Source organism: Lemur catta, chromosome 1 (genome assembly GCF_020740605.2).
Source record: "Lemur catta isolate mLemCat1 chromosome 1, mLemCat1.pri, whole genome shotgun sequence".
NCBI lineage: Eukaryota > Metazoa > Chordata > Mammalia > Primates > Lemuridae > Lemur > Lemur catta.
This window is the reverse complement of record NC_059128.1, coordinates 76,885,776-76,905,146: the sequence shown is the minus strand read 5'-3', so window position 1 is coordinate 76,905,146 and position 19,371 is coordinate 76,885,776. Positions and strand designations below refer to the sequence as shown.

Sequence of the window (19,371 nt, the reverse complement as noted above, 5' to 3'; positions counted from 1 at the left end):
CTAAAAAAAAGAAAAGAAATGGTAAATGGATGGATCGATATAAAAAATGGCGTTTTTCTTCATTTCTTAAAAGTATATATAACTGTTTATAGCTGCACACAAAAACATCATCTTGTGGAATACTGTAGGTATAAAACATATACCATAGGCCGGGCACGGTGGCTCACGTCTGTAATCCTAGCACTCTGGGAGGCCGAGGTGGGCAGATCCTTTGAGCTCAGGAGTTTGAGACCAGCCTGAGCAAGAGCGAGACCCCGTCTCTACTAAAAATAGAAAGAAATTATCTGGACAGCTAAAAATATATATAGAAAAAATTAGCTGGGCATGGTGGCGCACGACTGTAGTCCCAGCTACTCGGGAGGCTGAGGCAGTAGGATCACTTTAGCCCAGGAGTTTGAGGTTGCTGTGAGCTAGGCTGACAGACACCACAGCACTCTAGCCTGGGCAACAGAGTGAAACTATGTCAGAAAAAAAAAAATTATACACACACACACACACACACACACACACACACACACACACACACACACACACACACACCATAAAGTATGGGATGAGAGTGGGTGGGAGTAAATAGACCTATATGGTTGCAAGTTTTCTACATATTACTTGAAGTGGTACGTTATTAATACTTAGTGTGGTGTAAAATGTAAAGATGCGTGTTGTAATTCCTAGAGCAACCACTAGGGGGAAATAATGCAAAGAAATGTTGCTAAAAAAAACTAGAAAAAAATTAAATTGAATAATCCAAAAGAAGACAGAAACAGGTATAGCTGAAAAATAGAGGAGTTAAAATAGTAAAATGGTAAGCTAATGTAAATAGTAAGCGTAAGAAGCCTGGAGTTAAGATGAAGTAGCCTTCAAGATAAAGAGTATTACCATGGGTAAAGGGATCATTTCATAATGATAAAGCGGTCAATTTATCAGGAATCCATAATTATAAATATGTGTCTGATATTAGAGCTTCAAAATACATTAAGCAAAAATTGATGGAGCTAAAGAAAGAAATAGTTCGCTAGAGATTTGAACGTTCTCTAAACAACTGATAACAATGAAAAATTCAGTATAGATGATTTTTACATAACAACTGCAGAATATACTTTTTTACCCTCAAGTGTACATAATAGACCAGATGCTGGGCTGTAAGTCTCAATAAATTTGAAAGGATTACAATTATACAGCATATATTCTTTGACTATAATGGGATTAAATTAGAAACCAAGATATTTCGAAAAGCCACAAATATTTGGAAATTCAGTGAAACTTCTAAATAATCTATGAGTCAAAGAAGAAATCACCAGGGAGTTAGAATATATTTTGAACTGAATGATAGTGAAAATATGATGTCATTATTTGTGGGATAACTGTCACAGCCAAAGGAGAAATGATGATGTAATGTGGTGTTCTGGATGACATGCTGGAAGAGAAAAAAGATACTAGGTAAAAAATGAGGACATCTGAATAAACATTATGTGTCAATATGGGCTTGTTAATTATGACAGATGTAACATACTAATGTAAGATATTAATATGGGAAGTTGGATGTGGGGTATATTGGAGCTCCACTATCTTTGTAACTTTTCTTTAAATCTAAAAATAAAACTATTCTAAAATAAAAAGTTTATTAAAAAGTACTAAAAAAAATTGTGGGATGCAACTAAAGCAGTGCTTACAGGGAAGTTTATATTTAAACACATTTATTAGAAAAGAAAAAAGATCTGAAGACAGTGACCTAAAGTTCTACCTTAAGAAACTAGTACATGAAGAACAAAATAGACACAAAGTAGATAGAAGGAAAGAAATAATAAAGACAACAGGAGAAATCAATAAAATAGTAAAAGAGAAACAATATACAAAATTTGCAGAGTTAGGTCTGTGGAAAGATCAATACTGACAAACCCATAGATTGATAAAGAAAAATATAGTTGACCTTTGAAAAACTTGGGGGTTAGGGGTGCTGATATCATGTAGTCGAAAATCTGTATATAACTTTTGATTCCCCCAAAAACTTTACTAATAGCCTGCTGTTGACTGGCAGCCTTACTGATAACATAAACTACAGATTAACACATATTTTGTATGTTAATGTATTATATACTGTATTCTTAAAGTAAGCTCGAGGATTTTATGTTAGGAAAATCATAAGGAAGAGAAATTATACAATTGACCCTTGAATAACTCAGGTTTGAGCTCTGTAGGTCCACTTTTACCCAGATTTTCTTTCGCTTCTGCCACCCCTGAGACAGCAAGACCAACTCCCATCAACTCACTGTGAAGACAATGAGGATAAAGACCTTTGTGATGATCCACATTGCTTGGTGAATAATAAATGTTTTCTTTTGTACTTTTATACAAAATGGATGAAGATTATTAAATATACTCTTTATCAACAAGATGAGTGGAGAACAGAGGTTTTTGAGAAGAATATTGGGTAGTCAGCTAGGCTCATTCATTAGCTTGTAATGATCATGATTCATGTCACAGAATTTCTTTTTAATTATTTTTAAAAAATTATTTTTTTAGAGACGGGATCTGTTGCCCAGTCTGGAGTGCAGTGGCTGATCACAGCTCACTGCAGCGTCCTACTCTTGGGCTCAAGTGATCCTCCTTCCTCAGTCTCCGGAGTAGCTAGGACTGCAGGAGCGTACCATCATGCCCTGCTCATTTTTAAATTTTTTGTAGAGATGGGTGTTGCTATGTTGGTCAGGCTAGTCCTGAATTACTGGCCTCAAGCCATCCTCCCACTTCAGCCTCCCAAAGTGCTGGGATTATAGACCTGAGCCACTGTGGCTAGCCATGTTACAGAATTTTAAATTATAGTGTGAACCTTTGGGGTTGCTTTGGGAAATATATGTAAATGATAGATACTGTTAAATACAAGAGTACAAACTTTTAACTATTAAATAAATGCAACAAGCTGCCCAGTCACACTTTTAAAATAGTGTTTGTGTAAGTTGTCTTTGGGCTTATGACTTAACTCTCTTATAACTTTTCCTAGTATTTTATTTCCTTGTTAGGGTCAATGTTGTAACCTAACTTATTTTTGGGTTATTTTTCCTTCTAGGGCGTAATGCTTGCCAATTTCCAGAATTGAGTAAGGAATTGGAACTTGACACTAGTTATAATACTGAATTAAAGAATCAAACCATCCTCTGCCCCGTCCATTTCCTTGTCTGGTGGTGGATGATTTGGTGACTGAGTATGAGAGTCTGAAAGGAAAGAATCAGACATAATACAGTTTTACCTAAGGAGAATGGTAATTGTATTGACAGAATAATAGTAATTAGGATGTTGAAAAAAGTATTTATTATAGGCTTTTTAGGATATTAGGTTTAAGAAATATCACAGATATTTCTCATAGTTATTTGAAGAAAAGTTGAAAGATTTCATGGTGGGTGTATTTTATTGATATGGGGGAAAATGTAAAGTGGTTAAAGTGAGGATAGCAGTTGTTTTGAGTTGCTTATTTACTTGCATTTTGTAACTTTCCAGTCACTGTGGTTGAGATCGTAGAATTAGATGGCTTGCATTTCCTTAGCTCCTAATCTTTGCCAAGCCCTTTAAAGAGAGCATTGGTTCCCATCTGGAAAGCTGTGAGCTAGTTTCAGTTATTTCAGAAAGCTTAATGGAATTTATGTGTTTACCCAATTTAACGATGTACAAATTAAAGTTCCTTTGGCTGGAATCATAGCAACTCGGTGTTTAAATGCTAGATCTCCTGTAGTGATTGGATATTTGCTAGCAGTTATGCTTTTTGATATTTTAAGAAAGTGAAAAGGAATATACTTCATACTTGCAGATTAGAAACACGGAGCTTTCATGTGATTATAGAGGCTTAGAAAAAAAAGAAAAACATGGAGCTTGTGAAAAGAAAAATAAAAAGAAGGAAGTCTTCGGCTAAAAAGTTGATATAGAATAATTTTATTATACTGTATGGCTTTATCAGTTTACTAGGGGTTTATGTCTTTGGCTTGGTGAAATAGAAATACAGTTTGTATTTTACTGCTTAGTTCCTAACTGAGTAATACATAAAAACTCCACAATAACTGCTGTTGTTTATGCCAGAAAGTCACACTTTTTACTGACTTTATTGCTTCTAAGTTTTTTTTTTTCCTGTTTTGCTTTGATGGTTAATAACTTGAAGCAGAATTTAAAACATTCCCGGACATATTTTCTTCACCAGTTTCCCCAGCCCTTAGAATAGTACTTGATGAATGAAACTAGCAAAATAATGCATATAAGTAGTAAAGTTGAAGTAAATGTTAAGCTATAAGGGAATTAAAAAGAATAAGTATGCTGTAATACTTAGCAATAGAGTGATTTATGTTAGAGATTTAGGAGATTGTTAGTAATATTGAAAATATCAATAATACTATATCCATAAAGGTATATTTTTGTTAACTAATTGACATTTAGCTTTCACGAGTGTCCAAATTGTTAACCTATAATCTTATTTTGCTGTGTTAAACTTTATTATTAAATAATTTAGGCATTTAGTAGTGTTATGAAATGGGTTGCAATAGCAAGAAAACCAGGAATGGAGAATCTTAGGGCCTCTTTTAATTGTCCTTCTGCCATATTGTCTACGAGTTAAAGATTAAACTAGGGTAGCTTATCACCTCATTATGTCACAGGTTTAAAATCTAACGAATGAACCCCAGGTGAGGAAACAGATACAACTATTAGAGCCTGATGTTATTGTGTAGAGGGAAAAACTCTTGCTTGGGGAATGAATTTAAAATTTCATGTAGTGCATCTCTAGGAGAGACTGAAGAGGAAAGTGTGCTAGTGCTAGAGGATTGTAAAACAGAAAACCTTTGAGTCGTACTCCAAACCCCAGTGTTTACCCAGCTGTTTCTCACATTTACTTGGGTTTCTAACCCAGTTGATAGTTCCATTTGGAATAATTCAACAAACGCTTATGGGTTGCTTATGATATGCCGGACACTGTTCTAAATGCTAGAACTATATACTAGTGAGCAGAATACACGAAGTCCCTGTTCTCATGGAACTTAAATTTTAATTGGGAGAAGATGGAGCATAACAAATGTATACTATGAAAGGTAGTAAAAGGTGTTTGTTTTAGATATTTCTATCACTGGCTTCATAACAAACTATTCCAAAATTTACTCACTTAAAACAACTATTTTATTGTTTCTCACAATTTTGTGGGGTTTAAAGGGCTTATCTAGATTGTTCATCTATTGGTCTCACTTGGGGTCTCTCATTGGTGGCTGGACCTGGAACCCCCAAGATGACTCACCCATATGGCTGTCAGTTGGTCCTGGTGGTGGTTTGGGTGCTCAGTTGGGGCCTCACTTCTTTTCCATTTGGCCTCTCCTTGTGGCTTTGGCTTCTCACAGCATGGTGGCGGGGTTCCATGAGGGAGTGTAACAAGTGGGCAGAGGCAGAAGGTGCAGATTTTGAAAGCCCAGCCTCAGAATTTGTACAGCTTCACTTCTACCACGTTTTATTGATCAAAATATTAAATAGTTCTCGTGAGGTTTCCCCTTTTGTTGGGTAGTGGCAAGATCCTACTGCAAAAGAGCACATGGGGTAGGAGATATTGTTGAGGCCTTCTATGGAAACACCTAATAGGAGACTAGAGGAAGTGGGTGGAGGATGTGTGTCAGAAAGTATAGTATTAATATAGTTGGTTAGGCAAGGCCTCCCCAGTGAGGCAACATTTGAGATACTGATGGAAATGAGAGAGTGAGCCAAGAGAACCCTAAGAACATCTTAGGGAAAAATATTCCAGGCAGAGAGCACAGGAAATATAGAAGCCCTAAAGCGGGAGAATCCGTGGTGTGATCAAGGAATTGCAAGGAGGGCAATGTGACTGGAATGGAATAATAGAGGGAGAGTGTGGGCATGAAATCGGAGAGGAAGTGAGAAACAGATTTTGTAGCCATAGCAAGGACTTTGGGTTTTCTGTGAGTGAGATGGGAAGGCATTGGAAAATTCTGAGCAGAGGAATTACCTACAGGTTGAGTATCCTTTATGCAAAATGCTTGGGACCAGAAGTGTTGTGGATTTCAAATTTTTTCAGATTTTGGAATATTTGCATTGCACTTACTGGCTAAAACATCTCAAATTCAAAAATCAAAAGTCCAAAATGCTCTATTGAGTATTTTTTTGAATGTCATGTTGTTGATCAGAAAGTTTCAGATTACTCTAGGAGGCTGAGGCAGGAGGATCACTTGAGTTCAGGAGTTCAAGACCAGCCTGAGCAAGAGTGAGACCCAGTCTCTACAAAAAATGAAAAATTAGCCAGGCATGGTGGTGCACGCTTGTAGTCCTACTCGGGAGGCTGAGGCAGGAGGATCACTTGAACCCCAGAGTTTGAGATTTCAGTGAGCTATGATGACGCCACTGCACTCTAGCCTGGATCACAGAGCGAGACTCTTTCTCAGAAAAAGAAGTTTCAGATTTTGGAGCATTTCAGATTTAGGATGTGCAAACTGTCTAACTTAAATTTTGAAAGAATCCTCTTCTGAGAATCTGGCTACTGTTTGTAGAGTAGACTGTAAGGACAAGAGTAAGAGCAGGGAGTCAAGTCAGTAGGGTAATGCCATATGAGAGATTACAGGGTGTGGTAGGTGTTGAGAAGTGGTTGGAATTTGGATATATTTCAAGGTAGGACTGACAGAATTTGCTTACCAGAGTGGATATGGGGTGAGAAAGAGGGATCAAGGGTGACTCTCAAAGTTTTTGCCCTAGGCACCTGGAAAATTGGAATTTATCGAGATGGGAAGACTGGGGGAGGAGCAGGGTGGAGGTGAGGAAGGTATAAGACTTACAATTTTGTCTAGGTTAAGATGAATCTAAAAAGATATTTAAAAAGGTTACTAAATGTTACTTCCTCATTGCAGGTGTGATGTTGAGTGCTTCAGATCTGGTCACTATGGTACGAGAACGAAAGTGCATATTGTGCCACATTGTGTACGGCTCAAAAAAGGTAATAATGGAAGAGACAATCTGAGGCTTTATGACTAATTTTTAAAGAGACATATGTTATTAATAGATAGGTAAAAGCATTTAACAATGTCTTATTTATGCTTCTTTCCTAAACAATAGTCTCATTCCACCGGTTTCTTTCATATTACAGCCTCATAAAAGCCTACTGGCTTTATGTATTATTTAATACTAAATTTCTATCCAGAATTTGAGGGTACTCAAAAGTAGATGATATAGAGAAATTTAATTAGTAACCAGTTAGAGAGAAAATACCTTCAAATTCAGAGGTTACTTGAGGTTATACTGTCTTCTGAAGTTTTAGAGTCACATACTTTCTGATCAGCTAAAAGAGAGCATATACTATGTGTGTCTGCGTTCAGTTCATGCCTATGCTTGGCAGCACATTCGAGATGATATTATCAAGGTGTCCACAAGGTGGGGTTGTTGCTCAAAGAAAAACAGACCTTTTTATGAACTGAGTTCACCTATTCCTTAGGGAAATTGGCCATAATTTGTCTCACTTTTTGCCTTCTCTTACCTTTATCATTTGCTTGCATGGTAGTGCTGCTAGCTTAAATGCTGAGGAATTTATTCTATATGCTTGTAAGATGTTTTTTATTGTCATTGGCAATTCAGAGAACCGGGAAATCATGGGCTAGGTTAGCCAGGGAAGTCTGAATGGAAGTAGTGAACTTTGGAAGATGTCTAGGAATAAGATAGTTTAAGATGGCCGGGCATGGTGGCTCACGCCTGTAATCCTAGCCCTCTGGGAGGCCGAGGCGGGTGGATCGCTCAAGGTCAGGAGTTCGAGACCAGCCTGAGCAAGACCCCATCTCTACTAAAAATAGAAATAAAAATTATCTGGACAACTAAAAATATATATAGAAAAAATTAGCCGGGCATGGTGGCGCACACCTGTAGTCCCAGCTACTCGGGAGGCTGAGGCAGTAGGATCACTTAAGCCAGGAGTTTGAGGTTGCTGTGAGCTAGGCTGACGCCACAGCACTCACTCTAGCCCGGGCAACAAAGTGAGACTCTGTCTCAAAAAAAAAGATAGTTTAAGAGAAATGAGGGAGAGATATTTTAAGTAGGAGAACAACATGTATAGAGACACAGAGGTTGGTTCAAGGAGGTGGGAAGAAGGCTCATCTGATTAGAACAGTTTTGTCTTGGGAATAGCAGGACTATAATTTGTAATTTAAGTGAAGACAGTTGATAATGTTGAATGCTGGATTGAGGGGTTAATTGTGATCCATCCACTAGGCTGGGGTGGAGAATTGTTTTTTCTTATTTAGGATTTCTGTTAGTGATGGAAAAAATCAGTTGAGATTTTAAAATCATGTTTAATAATGTACCTGCTACCTTTTACAGTAAAAGAACTGTAAAGTAAAAGAACAGCTCATCTAGTTTTAAAAGTTTAGATGAGGATTTATGTAAATTGTCAGTAAGTCAAAATTCCTTACGACTACTTTCAGGTTGGGGGGAGACAGGGTGAAGGTGTGCAATGGATAGCCCGATGCTCAGAGATGTGATAGCAGATTTTCGTGGAGTAGCAGCCCTATCTTGTGATATAATTTTGCCATTTTAAATCTTTTGGCATTTCTTCTACTCTGGTTTAAAACATATTTTCATTTCTTCACACTTTTTTCCACGATCATGATGAAGTTAAATCAAGGACTGCAGTTATGCATTCCTGCCTTAGGGAAAGCCAATTATAGTAGATTTTTAAGCAATGGAATGGTCTGCTTTCAGTGAGCAATATGGTTTAAGAAAATAACAGAATGGGTTAGTTGGAAGGGATAACTCTGATACTTATTTTTAGATAGACTCTGAACAATTTATGTTGAAGCAGTGCCTTCCTCTAGTTTCCCAAACTAGTGTAACCCTGATCTTTCCGAATACACTGTGGAGGAGAAGAGGTTGTTCTAAGGTGAATTGAGTATGGGAAATAGCTGCATACTACATCCCTGAGTATCCTGATGCTCATTAACTTATAAAAGACTGAGAAACCTTGGAATTAAAAAATACGTATTTCTTTGTATGAAACCTGCCCCCCCCCACTTTAAAACCATAATATTGATTAATATGCAAGGAACTAAATAGAAGCCTGGTATCTGAGAAGGTACGCATTTGGGGCTATTAATCCTATGCCTTAATCCTGTGCCTGTGGATCTTTTCTAATTATTTTGAAAGCTCAATTGTCTCACTATTTTCATTCATTCCTTGAAGCAGGATGGGGAAGGATTTTGCATGTAAACTTAGAAAAAGATTAGTGAGGTGTTTTAGAAAATCAAAAATCATATTTAAACTGATTTTGAATAATATTTTTGTAGTAAATAGAATTTAGAATTGGCATTTATATCAGAGAGAATAATCCATTTCAGCAGGTACTGTTTTGGTCAGGAATGGCTTCGTTGCAAGGAACAGAACCCACTTAAATTTAGCTCAAGAAAGGGGGATTTGGCATATGGATAAGAATCTAAATCAAGGGAAGATTGCCCAACAGGAAGCATAGGGACTTGAGAAGGTGTGGTATATTCGTGGATTGTTTCATTCTATGTTCTGTCACTAACTTGACTCAGTTTTCAGCTCTGAAAGTGTTAGTTCTAATTAGTGGCCAATCAGTTTTAGGTAGAAGGGATCACGTGTGAAGCTACTGTCTCCGTGTGAAGCTACTGTCTTCATATGAAGCATTAGTGTGCAGGGGAAGGAAATGATGGTCATTTTCAGTAAAGTTGCCATGTAAAGGAAGTGTTTTGAATCACAGCACTCTTAATCACATGATAGTAGATAAGTTAAAGTCATAATGGATTGTTCTGTACTGTTTTGATAAATGTACTGTATATAATGAACAATCTCAATGTGCTAGATGCTTATAGTGTGACATAATGTCTGAAACATTGACTTTGATGTCAGATCTGCTTGGGTTTGAGTCACGCTTTGACTACTTGATTATGACTCTGAGAGGGCAAGACTGTGAATATTCTCACACTTACCCTTTCAGTGCTTAGTTTTGTATTTGGCATATAATGAGCACTTGGTAAATATTTGGTGAGTGAATGAGTTAACTTCTCTGCATCCTTGTGTCCTTATGAAGTTAATATGATAATACTCCCTCAGCAGTATTTTGAGGTTCAAGTGGGAAAATGTTTGAGACACTTTACATGGAGCACAGTAAATAGCAATAGTCAGCAGTTATAGTATCCCTTTATTATTATATATGTAAATAGACATTTTCTAATTATGGCATGCTGCCTATATATATTTTGGAGTGACAAAGGGATGGACATTTACCTTGTTTGAGTTGTGTGCATGTGCACACATGTGTGCATGTTTTTAAGTGGCAGCTTTTCTACATATTTTCTTCCCACTAAAGGTGGGCTGAAGAGATGGGGGAACCTAGTAAATGTTCAAACTTTTCATTAGAACCAAACAAATCAATCGGGGAAGTGGGGAAGTGGGCAGTGAGAATAAAGGAATGATCTGCTATGTTCAAAGTATTTTTTAAAATTTTCTGATCTGCCTCAGAGGGGCTTTGTTATTTGTAACTCCTATCTAAATTGACATATTCATCTATATTCATTCAACAAATGCTTTTTGACGACTATATGCCAGGCCCTGGCCAAGATACAGGCAAAAGTTGTAGCTTACTCTTGAGAAACTCTCAGTTGGGTAGGGAAAGAGAGAGTATGGATAAAAGTAGCCAAATATTTGTAAAGTTAAGAGATTTGAGAGTTTTTTAAAAAATAAACTTCAGTAAATTCTTTATAATAGGATAGAATTTAACCTACTTAGTTTATACTTAAATCTTTTGCCTCCTAAAGACAATACTTGCTAACAGTTTTAGAAAGCCACTTAAATATGTCTTCCTAAGAATACCTTTTATTTAAAAATGAAATATATTAAAAACACAGCCAAAGAATTATTTAATAAGGAACTGATGTTAGTATTGAACTGAGAAGAGTAACCACAAAAAACATTTGACACAAAGTGCTTCCGCCCCAATTGTTGATTTAATAGGAACAGAGGAACTTTTTTCAAGGTATTCCCCCTTAGTTTAATCTGCTTTCTTTAATTTTGAAGGAGATGGACGAACACATGCGGAGCATGTTGCATCACAGGGAACTTGAAAACCTGAAGGGCAGGTATGGGAACGACTTTCTTCCATAAATTTGTGGATGTGGGGGGATCTGAGTGCTAATGGTGCCTGTTAGCTTGTTTTGTGTAATCCATCATAAATGAATGTTGTCTTACCACGCCGTAGAACAATCACTTCGAATTAATAACAATAGATTTGGGCATTCAAAACGGATAAACCCTGATATCTTTGTGCATCTCAAATGTGTAGAATGCACAGTAGCTCTAGCAAGTAGATTACAACAAAGGTGAGTTGGGATGAGCTAGCTCTCATTAGTAAGTGTTCTCATTCCTACACACCAGCCTTGCAACTAGGACATTTCATATTTTTGTTTCAGCAGTGTTACAAATTATTGCATGCCATAAACCTTTAGTGTTGCTGGAATTGTCTGAGAAATCCAAAGTCTGCTAAATAGCACTAAATCTCATTGGTGTAAACAAAATCAAAGTACGAACCTTAAACGTATTTAAGAATGCTATTCTGTGATTTGTAGCTTGAGTTGTTTAAGGGAAGAAAATCTAAGTAAGCACCTTTAAAAAATGAAATGTAGCATATGTGTTTATTCCATGTCTTTTTGTCCATCTGTGTAAACTTTTTAGATGTTTTTGACTTCTGCAAATTTGAAGTTTAGAGACTGAATAGAAGGAGAAACATTGGGAACCTGAGAAATATGAATTATATCTTATTCCATGAATAATAGTTACAAGTTTTGATCAAGGCTTTCAACCTAGGTCATTTGAAATTATTTGTATTTTAAGTACTACAGTTTTAGATTGTGTGGGCAAATTAATGTGTTATTAAACTTTCAGCATCTCTTTAGCCTATTAGTGGAATTTTTCCATGCCCCTAGTCCCTTTACTGTGGAAAGGTTAGGTCTTAGGAGCAATGTAAGAGAGATTTTCATTCAGATTTACTGTGGGGAGTCCTTATCATAATACCTTGAATATATATGGTATCTAACTTGTTGCCATTGAAAGCCTGTGAAATCCAGTACACTTTTGATTATCTATATGGATTATTTTAATTATTTAAAAACCCATTTCAGCAGACTTCCTTCTGGCATTCACCTGATTATTGGCTATTTACCTGCCACCTGCCCCATATGTACTATATTATAAAATCAAACAAAGCAAATGAGGTCAGTAGACCTAGTCTGTAGGAGAGAAGCCCATGCATTCCGAGGTGAATGCCTTATTAATTCAGAGATCACTAATCAGCCATTTAAAACATTTAAAAAAGTTTGATTACATACAGTTCAGTGCTGAATCATAAGAAGTAAAAGAAAATAAAAGTCTTCTCCCTCAACCCCTCCTAAATCCTACTCCCCTCTAAGAGGAAAATCAACAGTTTGTTGTATATCCTACCCAGAACTCTTTTTATATATTTACATATATTTATATACATACACATTTTGTTTTGCCTTATTAACATAACTGAACCACATTGCTATATATGTATTGTTTTGTAACTTATTTCTTCCCCATTCCCAACTTAACTGTGCCTTGGATATTTTATCTACCACATTTAATTATTTGGAACATAGTTGCTTTTTAAGGAAGAAAACATAAAAAGCCATTCTGACCTGCCAATATAAATGTCAGCTTTGGCACCCAAAATCATTTTATGTAGAGGAGAGCACTTTAGCACTTATTTACTCAGATATAGTACTAACAAGTTTTACATGGTTTCCTGGCCTGTAACAAATTATAAGGGAGAAGGCAGGCAGGTAGCAAGAAAAAACAGCTTACAAAACTATTAAAACCCATAGAAATTGCAAAAATCATTTACTGACTTGGAGCATTTACTGTAAGGACAGTCATCACCAGTTTGTACCATAGGTACAAGTAGTCATCAGTCATTCCTTTTCCCTATTATTAGTTTTATGATTATTTCCTCTTGTTTTCATGTTTAATTACTGGCTTTCTGGTGTTAAGACTTTCTGTTTCTCTTTATAGTTGTTATCTACAATTTTTGGTTGTCACCGATTTGGTTAAGAACTATAAAATGCACATTTTTTAAGGTTTTTAATGCCAACGTGAATGAGAAGTAAGTGGTCCTGTTTGGTTCACTGCTGTGGACATGTGGAACATTTCCCTGTTTTTTCCTAATATGCTTGTTCAGATGTGTGGGCTGTGAGTAGTATCTCCACATAGAGGGTATTAAAAAGGCACAAACCTTTATATATCAAGCAGCTGTTGTCGAGTAGTTAGAGCAAGCTTAATAAAGAAAAGCTTATGGAGAGAATATCTTAAGACTTTGTCTTTCACACATGAGAGGAAATTGTGTGGTAACAGGATGAAGCTAATTTAGGCCTGCCTTTAAATGCTCTGAGGAAAATTACTACCTTTATTAGCCAAGAAGCAAAGCAGTAATTGTTTTATGTATTTATGCAAAGTAGTAAGCATTTTAACAGGTAATTGATAAAGAATCGGAAAGTAGCATTGCTAAAATATTATTTAACTTGCTGTTAACTTGTAAAACCGTGGTTTCCTAAACACCATATGTGGAAGCATGAATGTCTGTTGTGTATAAAACAGTTGATACGGTTATCTCCAGGCACATGTGAATTTTCAGAAGATGTGATTTTTACTACCCTGATCTTTATCTCTATATAAATGTGGATTTTCTCTTTTCAAAGTTTCTTGTAAAGTTTCTCTCTCTTTTTTTTAAACTAGATTTCATTTGTAAGAAAAACTTTACGGATTTCTGTTTTTTTGAAAAATCATTTTTAGTATTAACTTTCATGTGCTCTTCTGGCCAGGGTCTTTGATTGTGTTTCTCTGTCAAATAACTGGAACTATGGTAATATTCTTTCTCACAAGGAAAGCAAAATGTTTTTAAAAATTTGTGTTTGAATGTCTGTTAAGTATCCATCATATGCTTGTGCTTTGGGGTTACAAACGTGTGGGTTTATGATTATGGATGTTTATTTTTAACAGTTAAATTCTGCCTACTTTATCCCACATTCTTTAATATTTTTAAAAAGTCAATGTGGCTTTCTAATTGTGTCTTTAAAGAGAGAGGGTTTTTGATTATTTAAACATGAGAAAAATTCTCTGCATTTTAGAAATAGGGGTAAAATCAGGGCTTTTATTTAAAAATACCTTGTACTAAATGTTTCCGATTAAGTGATGTCCCTGGTTCTGCTATATACAGTTAAGCATTCTATACTTTTTAGGTAGAAAAGTAGACTAAAATATTTTCCATAGTTTTAGAGAGTTTTAAGACACAGAGATTTTCTAACTGGAAAATTCAGTTGATTTGAGTGTTTATAGTGTAAATTAGGTATTCTGGGTTTGTTATAGATTGTTCTGATGCTGCCCATTATGGGTAGATTTATATTTATATATTAACTCCTTTCTGTGTTGCTGTGAGAAACGGCTTGTTTTCTGAAAAAAGTTAACATTCTCTTGGAATGAGCTACGATCAGTTTAATTGCTTGAGAGAAGCATGTGTCTATATCCCTGGTAAACTGGAGAAATTTGAGGATTATTATTCTTTAAATATATAAATGTAGTAAGGACAGTTGAAAACTATCAGTGAAAATAATGTATTTTAGGACCCGTGAAATTAGAAGGAAATTGAATATTGATATTCTGGGTAATCAGGTATTACTATTTTTAGGGAACCTGGTCAGAGCTCATCAAAATGAATCTTTAAAATGTCAGCATTTGAGGTTACAAAGTCAAAAAAAAGGTGAAAACTTGTAATTTTCTCAGTTTTTCTAAAGCATTCTCCATGATTCTTACAAAGTAAGAAACTTGGTTTTGTAAACTTACTGGGCATTGAGTTTTATACTTTATCACCCTAGACGACAATGACCATATGCCTAGCATAGTTCCTGGAATTTAGTAATTGTTCAATAAGGTTTCTTTGTTTCTGTCTTTTTTTTTTTTTTAATATATGTTCAGGTGGTTCATAACAGAAACCATTTTCTAGTCAATGAAGTGCTCAGTTTTGAGAGACTCTTCAAGTTAAGTAATATAAATTCTGCCCGTATCTTGTTAGGTATATGTGTGGGGAAGATGGAGCTGAGATGCATACACGCTTTTATGTTTTTGTCTGTCTGGCCCTAGACAGCATGTCTTTTTGTGTTGGTTTTTTATAGATTGGCATAGGAAGTGCAAAAATATAACTAGTGTAAACCCAAGACACATGATACAGAGTTAAGCCAATTTGGATTATTGAATGGATACTGCTGTCTTGTGGCCATGGTGTTCAGATGTTTTTCATAAATGACTACATAGACAGCTGACCTAATCAAAGGATTTTAGGAAGCTGAAAAGCAGTTACATTATAGACCTGCTATGGCTCTGGACATTGATTGAAGACTTTGGCTTCTTAAGACTGGCCAAGTATGAGATTTACCATTAAGTGTGTACAGTAAAAGAAAATAAAAACAAATCTCCCCAGTTTAACTAAAAACCTGGTTTTGCTTCTCTCTGAACAGCAGCATTTTCTGAAACTTGAGAAAAAACATTTGCTTAGCACAGCTGTTAACTTCCTACAAATGAAATGCTTTCCATTCCCTTTAAAATAAGTCCTTCTTAAGCAGAATGTAGATCACATGTATCATCCAGACCAAAAAAGTTTGCCTGGACTGCTCCTATCATTTGCACTGGGGTCTGGAATCTTCACATTCCAGGCAGAGCTCCAGCTGTTCCGGTTTAGTTACGCAGTTGGGATTGGTTGCATCGCCTACCCTTTTCTCCACCCCTTAACTTTCACTGGAAGAAAGCTGTAGACCAGAGATTAAATGTAAGCGCTGTCACCAGGCTTTCTGAGTGCAGCTGGCACCATGGGTGTGCTCCGGAGCAACTTCTGTTTGCTCTGAGCCCCCTGCCCTGCCTCCCCTTTCACCATGTTTCCTCTGGCAAGATTTTAAAGTACAGCAATTCAAGAAGATTTCTCCTCCTAAACGACATTAATCTGAAGTGTATTACCTCTTGATTGCTGGAAAAGAATCTTAAATTCATTTCAAAAGTAACTTATGAACAAATTTATTAAAAGTGATGAAAGGAGCATTAAAATTGATTAACACTACTTTTTCGCTGTGCCAAAGTGTGCAGTGTCTTTCAGAGGAAACTGTAACAGATCTGGTGAGTGTGCCATGCCAGTGGGGAGAATTGAATGTCCCTCATCTCCCTCTTTCCCTAGGGACAGTAGTCATGAGTGCCGAGTGTGCGGGGTCACAGAAGTGGGTCTTTCTGCATATGCAAAGCACATTTCTGGCCAGTTGCACAAAGATAACGTTGATGCCCAGGAAAGAGAAGATGATGGAAAGGGAGAGGAAGAGGAAGATGATTATTTTGACAAGGAACTCATTCAGTTAATAAAACAAAGGAAAGAACAAAGTCGGTAAGTAAGGATTTTGATTTTTAAAAAAAATCCTGTCTGTAACAGAACATAGTACAGAATACATTTTACATTTTGTATTTTCAACCTATAGCACTTATTAGTTATAAAGTTTAGCTTGAGGTTGCTGTCTTATGCATAAAAGGGCAATGGAATGCTTCCTTGAACTACTGTGCTGTCTGCTTTAAGAAATCAAACTCAGGATTGTCCCTACATAAGCTAGCGACAGCTATGTATCTGAAATTTTGTCATGTTGGAAACTATGTTTAGAACTGTTTTTATTGGTAAAGATATTAGAGTATAAGCTTCATTGAATAAATTATGTAATATTTCTTATTGCTAAAAATAACAGCCCTTAGGAAAAAATTTTTTTGCCAGATGTGAATTAACATGGTGTTTCTCCAAATTTGATTTATCTCTTTATCTTTGTATCCCTAGTGACTATTACAGTGCTTGGTTCTCTCTCTGTGTTTCTGTAAATATTTATTAAATAAATTTATATTTTAAATTTGACAGTGTTAGGATCATTTGAGCAATACAAGTTTTCTAGCTTGCATAATTTATACCTGCATTTATACATTCAGGTATAATTAGGTGTTTGTGTTTTTACCTTACTGATTGTGGTCTAGAGAGTTCAATTTTTTTTTTTAATAAATTTTTTTCTATTTTTTAGTAAAGATGGGTTCTTGCTCTTGCTCTTGCTCAGGCTGGTTTCAAGCCTCTGACCTCAAGCAATCCTCCTGCGTTGGCCTCCCAGAGTGCTAGCATTACAGGAGGGAGCCACCACTCCTGGCCAATTATAAATTTTTTTTAAAGAGTTTAATAAGATAGAAATTTTCAGATATGACTGAGAGAGAACCACTTACAAGGTGGGATAATTTTTCAAGTCCTAGGACATGATGAGAAACATGTCAAATTCTAAAATAAAAACTTAAAGATCCTTCTTGAATACTAGTTATACCTGGTCTGTACCTCCTTTTTAGTTAAAGGTTTGACTATAAAAAGGAAGTAGTTTTTACTCTATATGTTAAAAGTTTTTTGAACAAGTCCCTGAAGGTGACTGTTTAGTCTTCAAAGGTTGAGCATCCCTAATCTGAAATGCTCCAAAAATCCGAAACATTTTAAGCTCCAAATGACATCAAAAGTGGAAAATTCCACATCTGATTTCATTTAATAATTGCACAGAGTTATTTAAAATATTGTATAAAAGTTTACCTTCATGCTATGTGTATAAGGTGTATGTGAAATAAATGAATTTCGTGTTTAGACTTGCATCCCGTCCCCAAAATTTCTCGTGTATATGCAAATATTCCAAAATCCAAAGCAATTGAAATCTGAAACACTTCGATCCCAAGCATTTCAGATAAGAAACACTCAACCTGTAGCAACATGGTTCTTAAATTGTTTAGTTGCTTAGTCCTTCAAATGACGTTCTAATTAGTTTGGTATAGGTATAGTTTACTTTTTCCTTTTTTAGGGAGTTGTAGCCTCTAGGAGACTAACCTCTGTTTCGTTCTTACACACTAGTGCTGTTATTAGCTTATCTGTGTAAATGATTTAATATTAAGTTTAACAGAGCTTCTCAGAGTAGACATTCATATCATAGTTATAATTCTTAGAGTCTTCTGATATGCCTCTTTGGTGACCTATGTATAAAATCATCTACTTATTTCTTCAGGGTTTTTTTTGTTTGTTTGCTTTTTCATTTTTTTCTTCATGAGATTTTTAACCTCTATTGTTCTTTCTGGGCTGTGGGTTTAGCTGAATGCTGTTATCCCCTGGATCTAGCCAATTCATGATCTAGGAATTCTACTTTGTGAGTGACTTATTCCCCAGTTCTCCCATTTCTAATCACCTTAATATAGCTGAGTCAGGGGTCCCCTTGGATGTCAAAAGCATCTAAGAATCAAATCTGCCTAGAATCAAAACATAAAAGCATTTGGTTAATGGTTTAATATATTTTAAAAAAATTATGGCTAGGATGGCTCGTGCCTGTAATCCTAGCACTTTGGGAGGCCAAAGTGGGAGGATCACTGGAGGCCAGGAGTTCGAGACCAGCTTGAGTAACATAGCAAGACCCCGTCTCTACCAAAAAAAAAAGACAAAAAACTAAACAGGCATGGTAGTGCATGCCTGTAGTCCCAGCTACTTGGGAGGCTGAGGCAGGAGGATCAGTTGAGCCGGGGAGTTTGAGGTTGCTGTGAGGATGATGCCACTGAACTCTAGCCTGGGTGACAGAGCAAGATCCTGTCACCAAAAAAAAATAAAAATTCTGCTAATTTATGTACTAACACTTGTTACTTGGGAATTTGGAATCTCCTGTTTAGAAATTATTGTGATTTATAATGTGAGTGGATGTTTAAGCTTTTAGGTAAATTAACTTTTGATTCCATCTTGTGAAAAAGGAAGAACTTCTAATTTGTGTACAAACTACTATAGACATTGAAAGCTTTTAAAGCCAATACTGAGTTTAAGATTTTTTTTTTTTTTGAGACAGAGTCTCGCTCTGTTGCCTGGGCCAAAGTGCCGTGGTGTCAGCCTCGCTCACAGCAACCTCAAACTCCTGGGCTCAAGCAATCCTTCTGCCTCAGCCTCCTGAGTAGCTGGGACTACAGGCATGCGTCACCATGCCCGGCTAATTTTTTCTATATATATTTTTGGCTGTCCAAATCATTTCTTTCTATTTTTTAGTAGAGACGGGGTCTTGCTCTTGCTCAGGCTGGTCTTGAACTCCTGACCTCGAGTGATCCTCCCGCCTTGGCCTCCCAGAGTGCTAGGATTACAGGTGTGAGCCACTGCGCCTGGCCTGAGTTTAAGATTTAAGTCAAGTTCAAAGGAAGGAACCGAACTGCAGAAACTTTGTTTGGGGATTTTCATTGTATCAAGGCGTAGTGGTTAGGAATATAGACTCGAGTCAGACC

General features: G+C 36.3%; 1 protein-coding gene across 1 annotated transcript in view; it reads left to right on the top strand.

The window, feature by feature from the left end:
- The window catches only part of ZNF106 (zinc finger protein 106), a 65,799-nt gene that overhangs the window by 12,381 nt on the left and 34,047 nt on the right, over positions 1 to 19,371 (top strand). The window contains exons 2-4 of the mRNA XM_045539437.1: positions 6,873 to 6,958; positions 11,041 to 11,102; positions 16,253 to 16,453. Coding sequence (XP_045395393.1) covers positions 6,878 to 6,958; positions 11,041 to 11,102; positions 16,253 to 16,453 — 344 coding nt within the window. The 5' untranslated portion in view covers positions 6,873 to 6,877. The remainder of the gene's footprint in view (positions 1 to 6,872; positions 6,959 to 11,040; positions 11,103 to 16,252; positions 16,454 to 19,371) is intronic.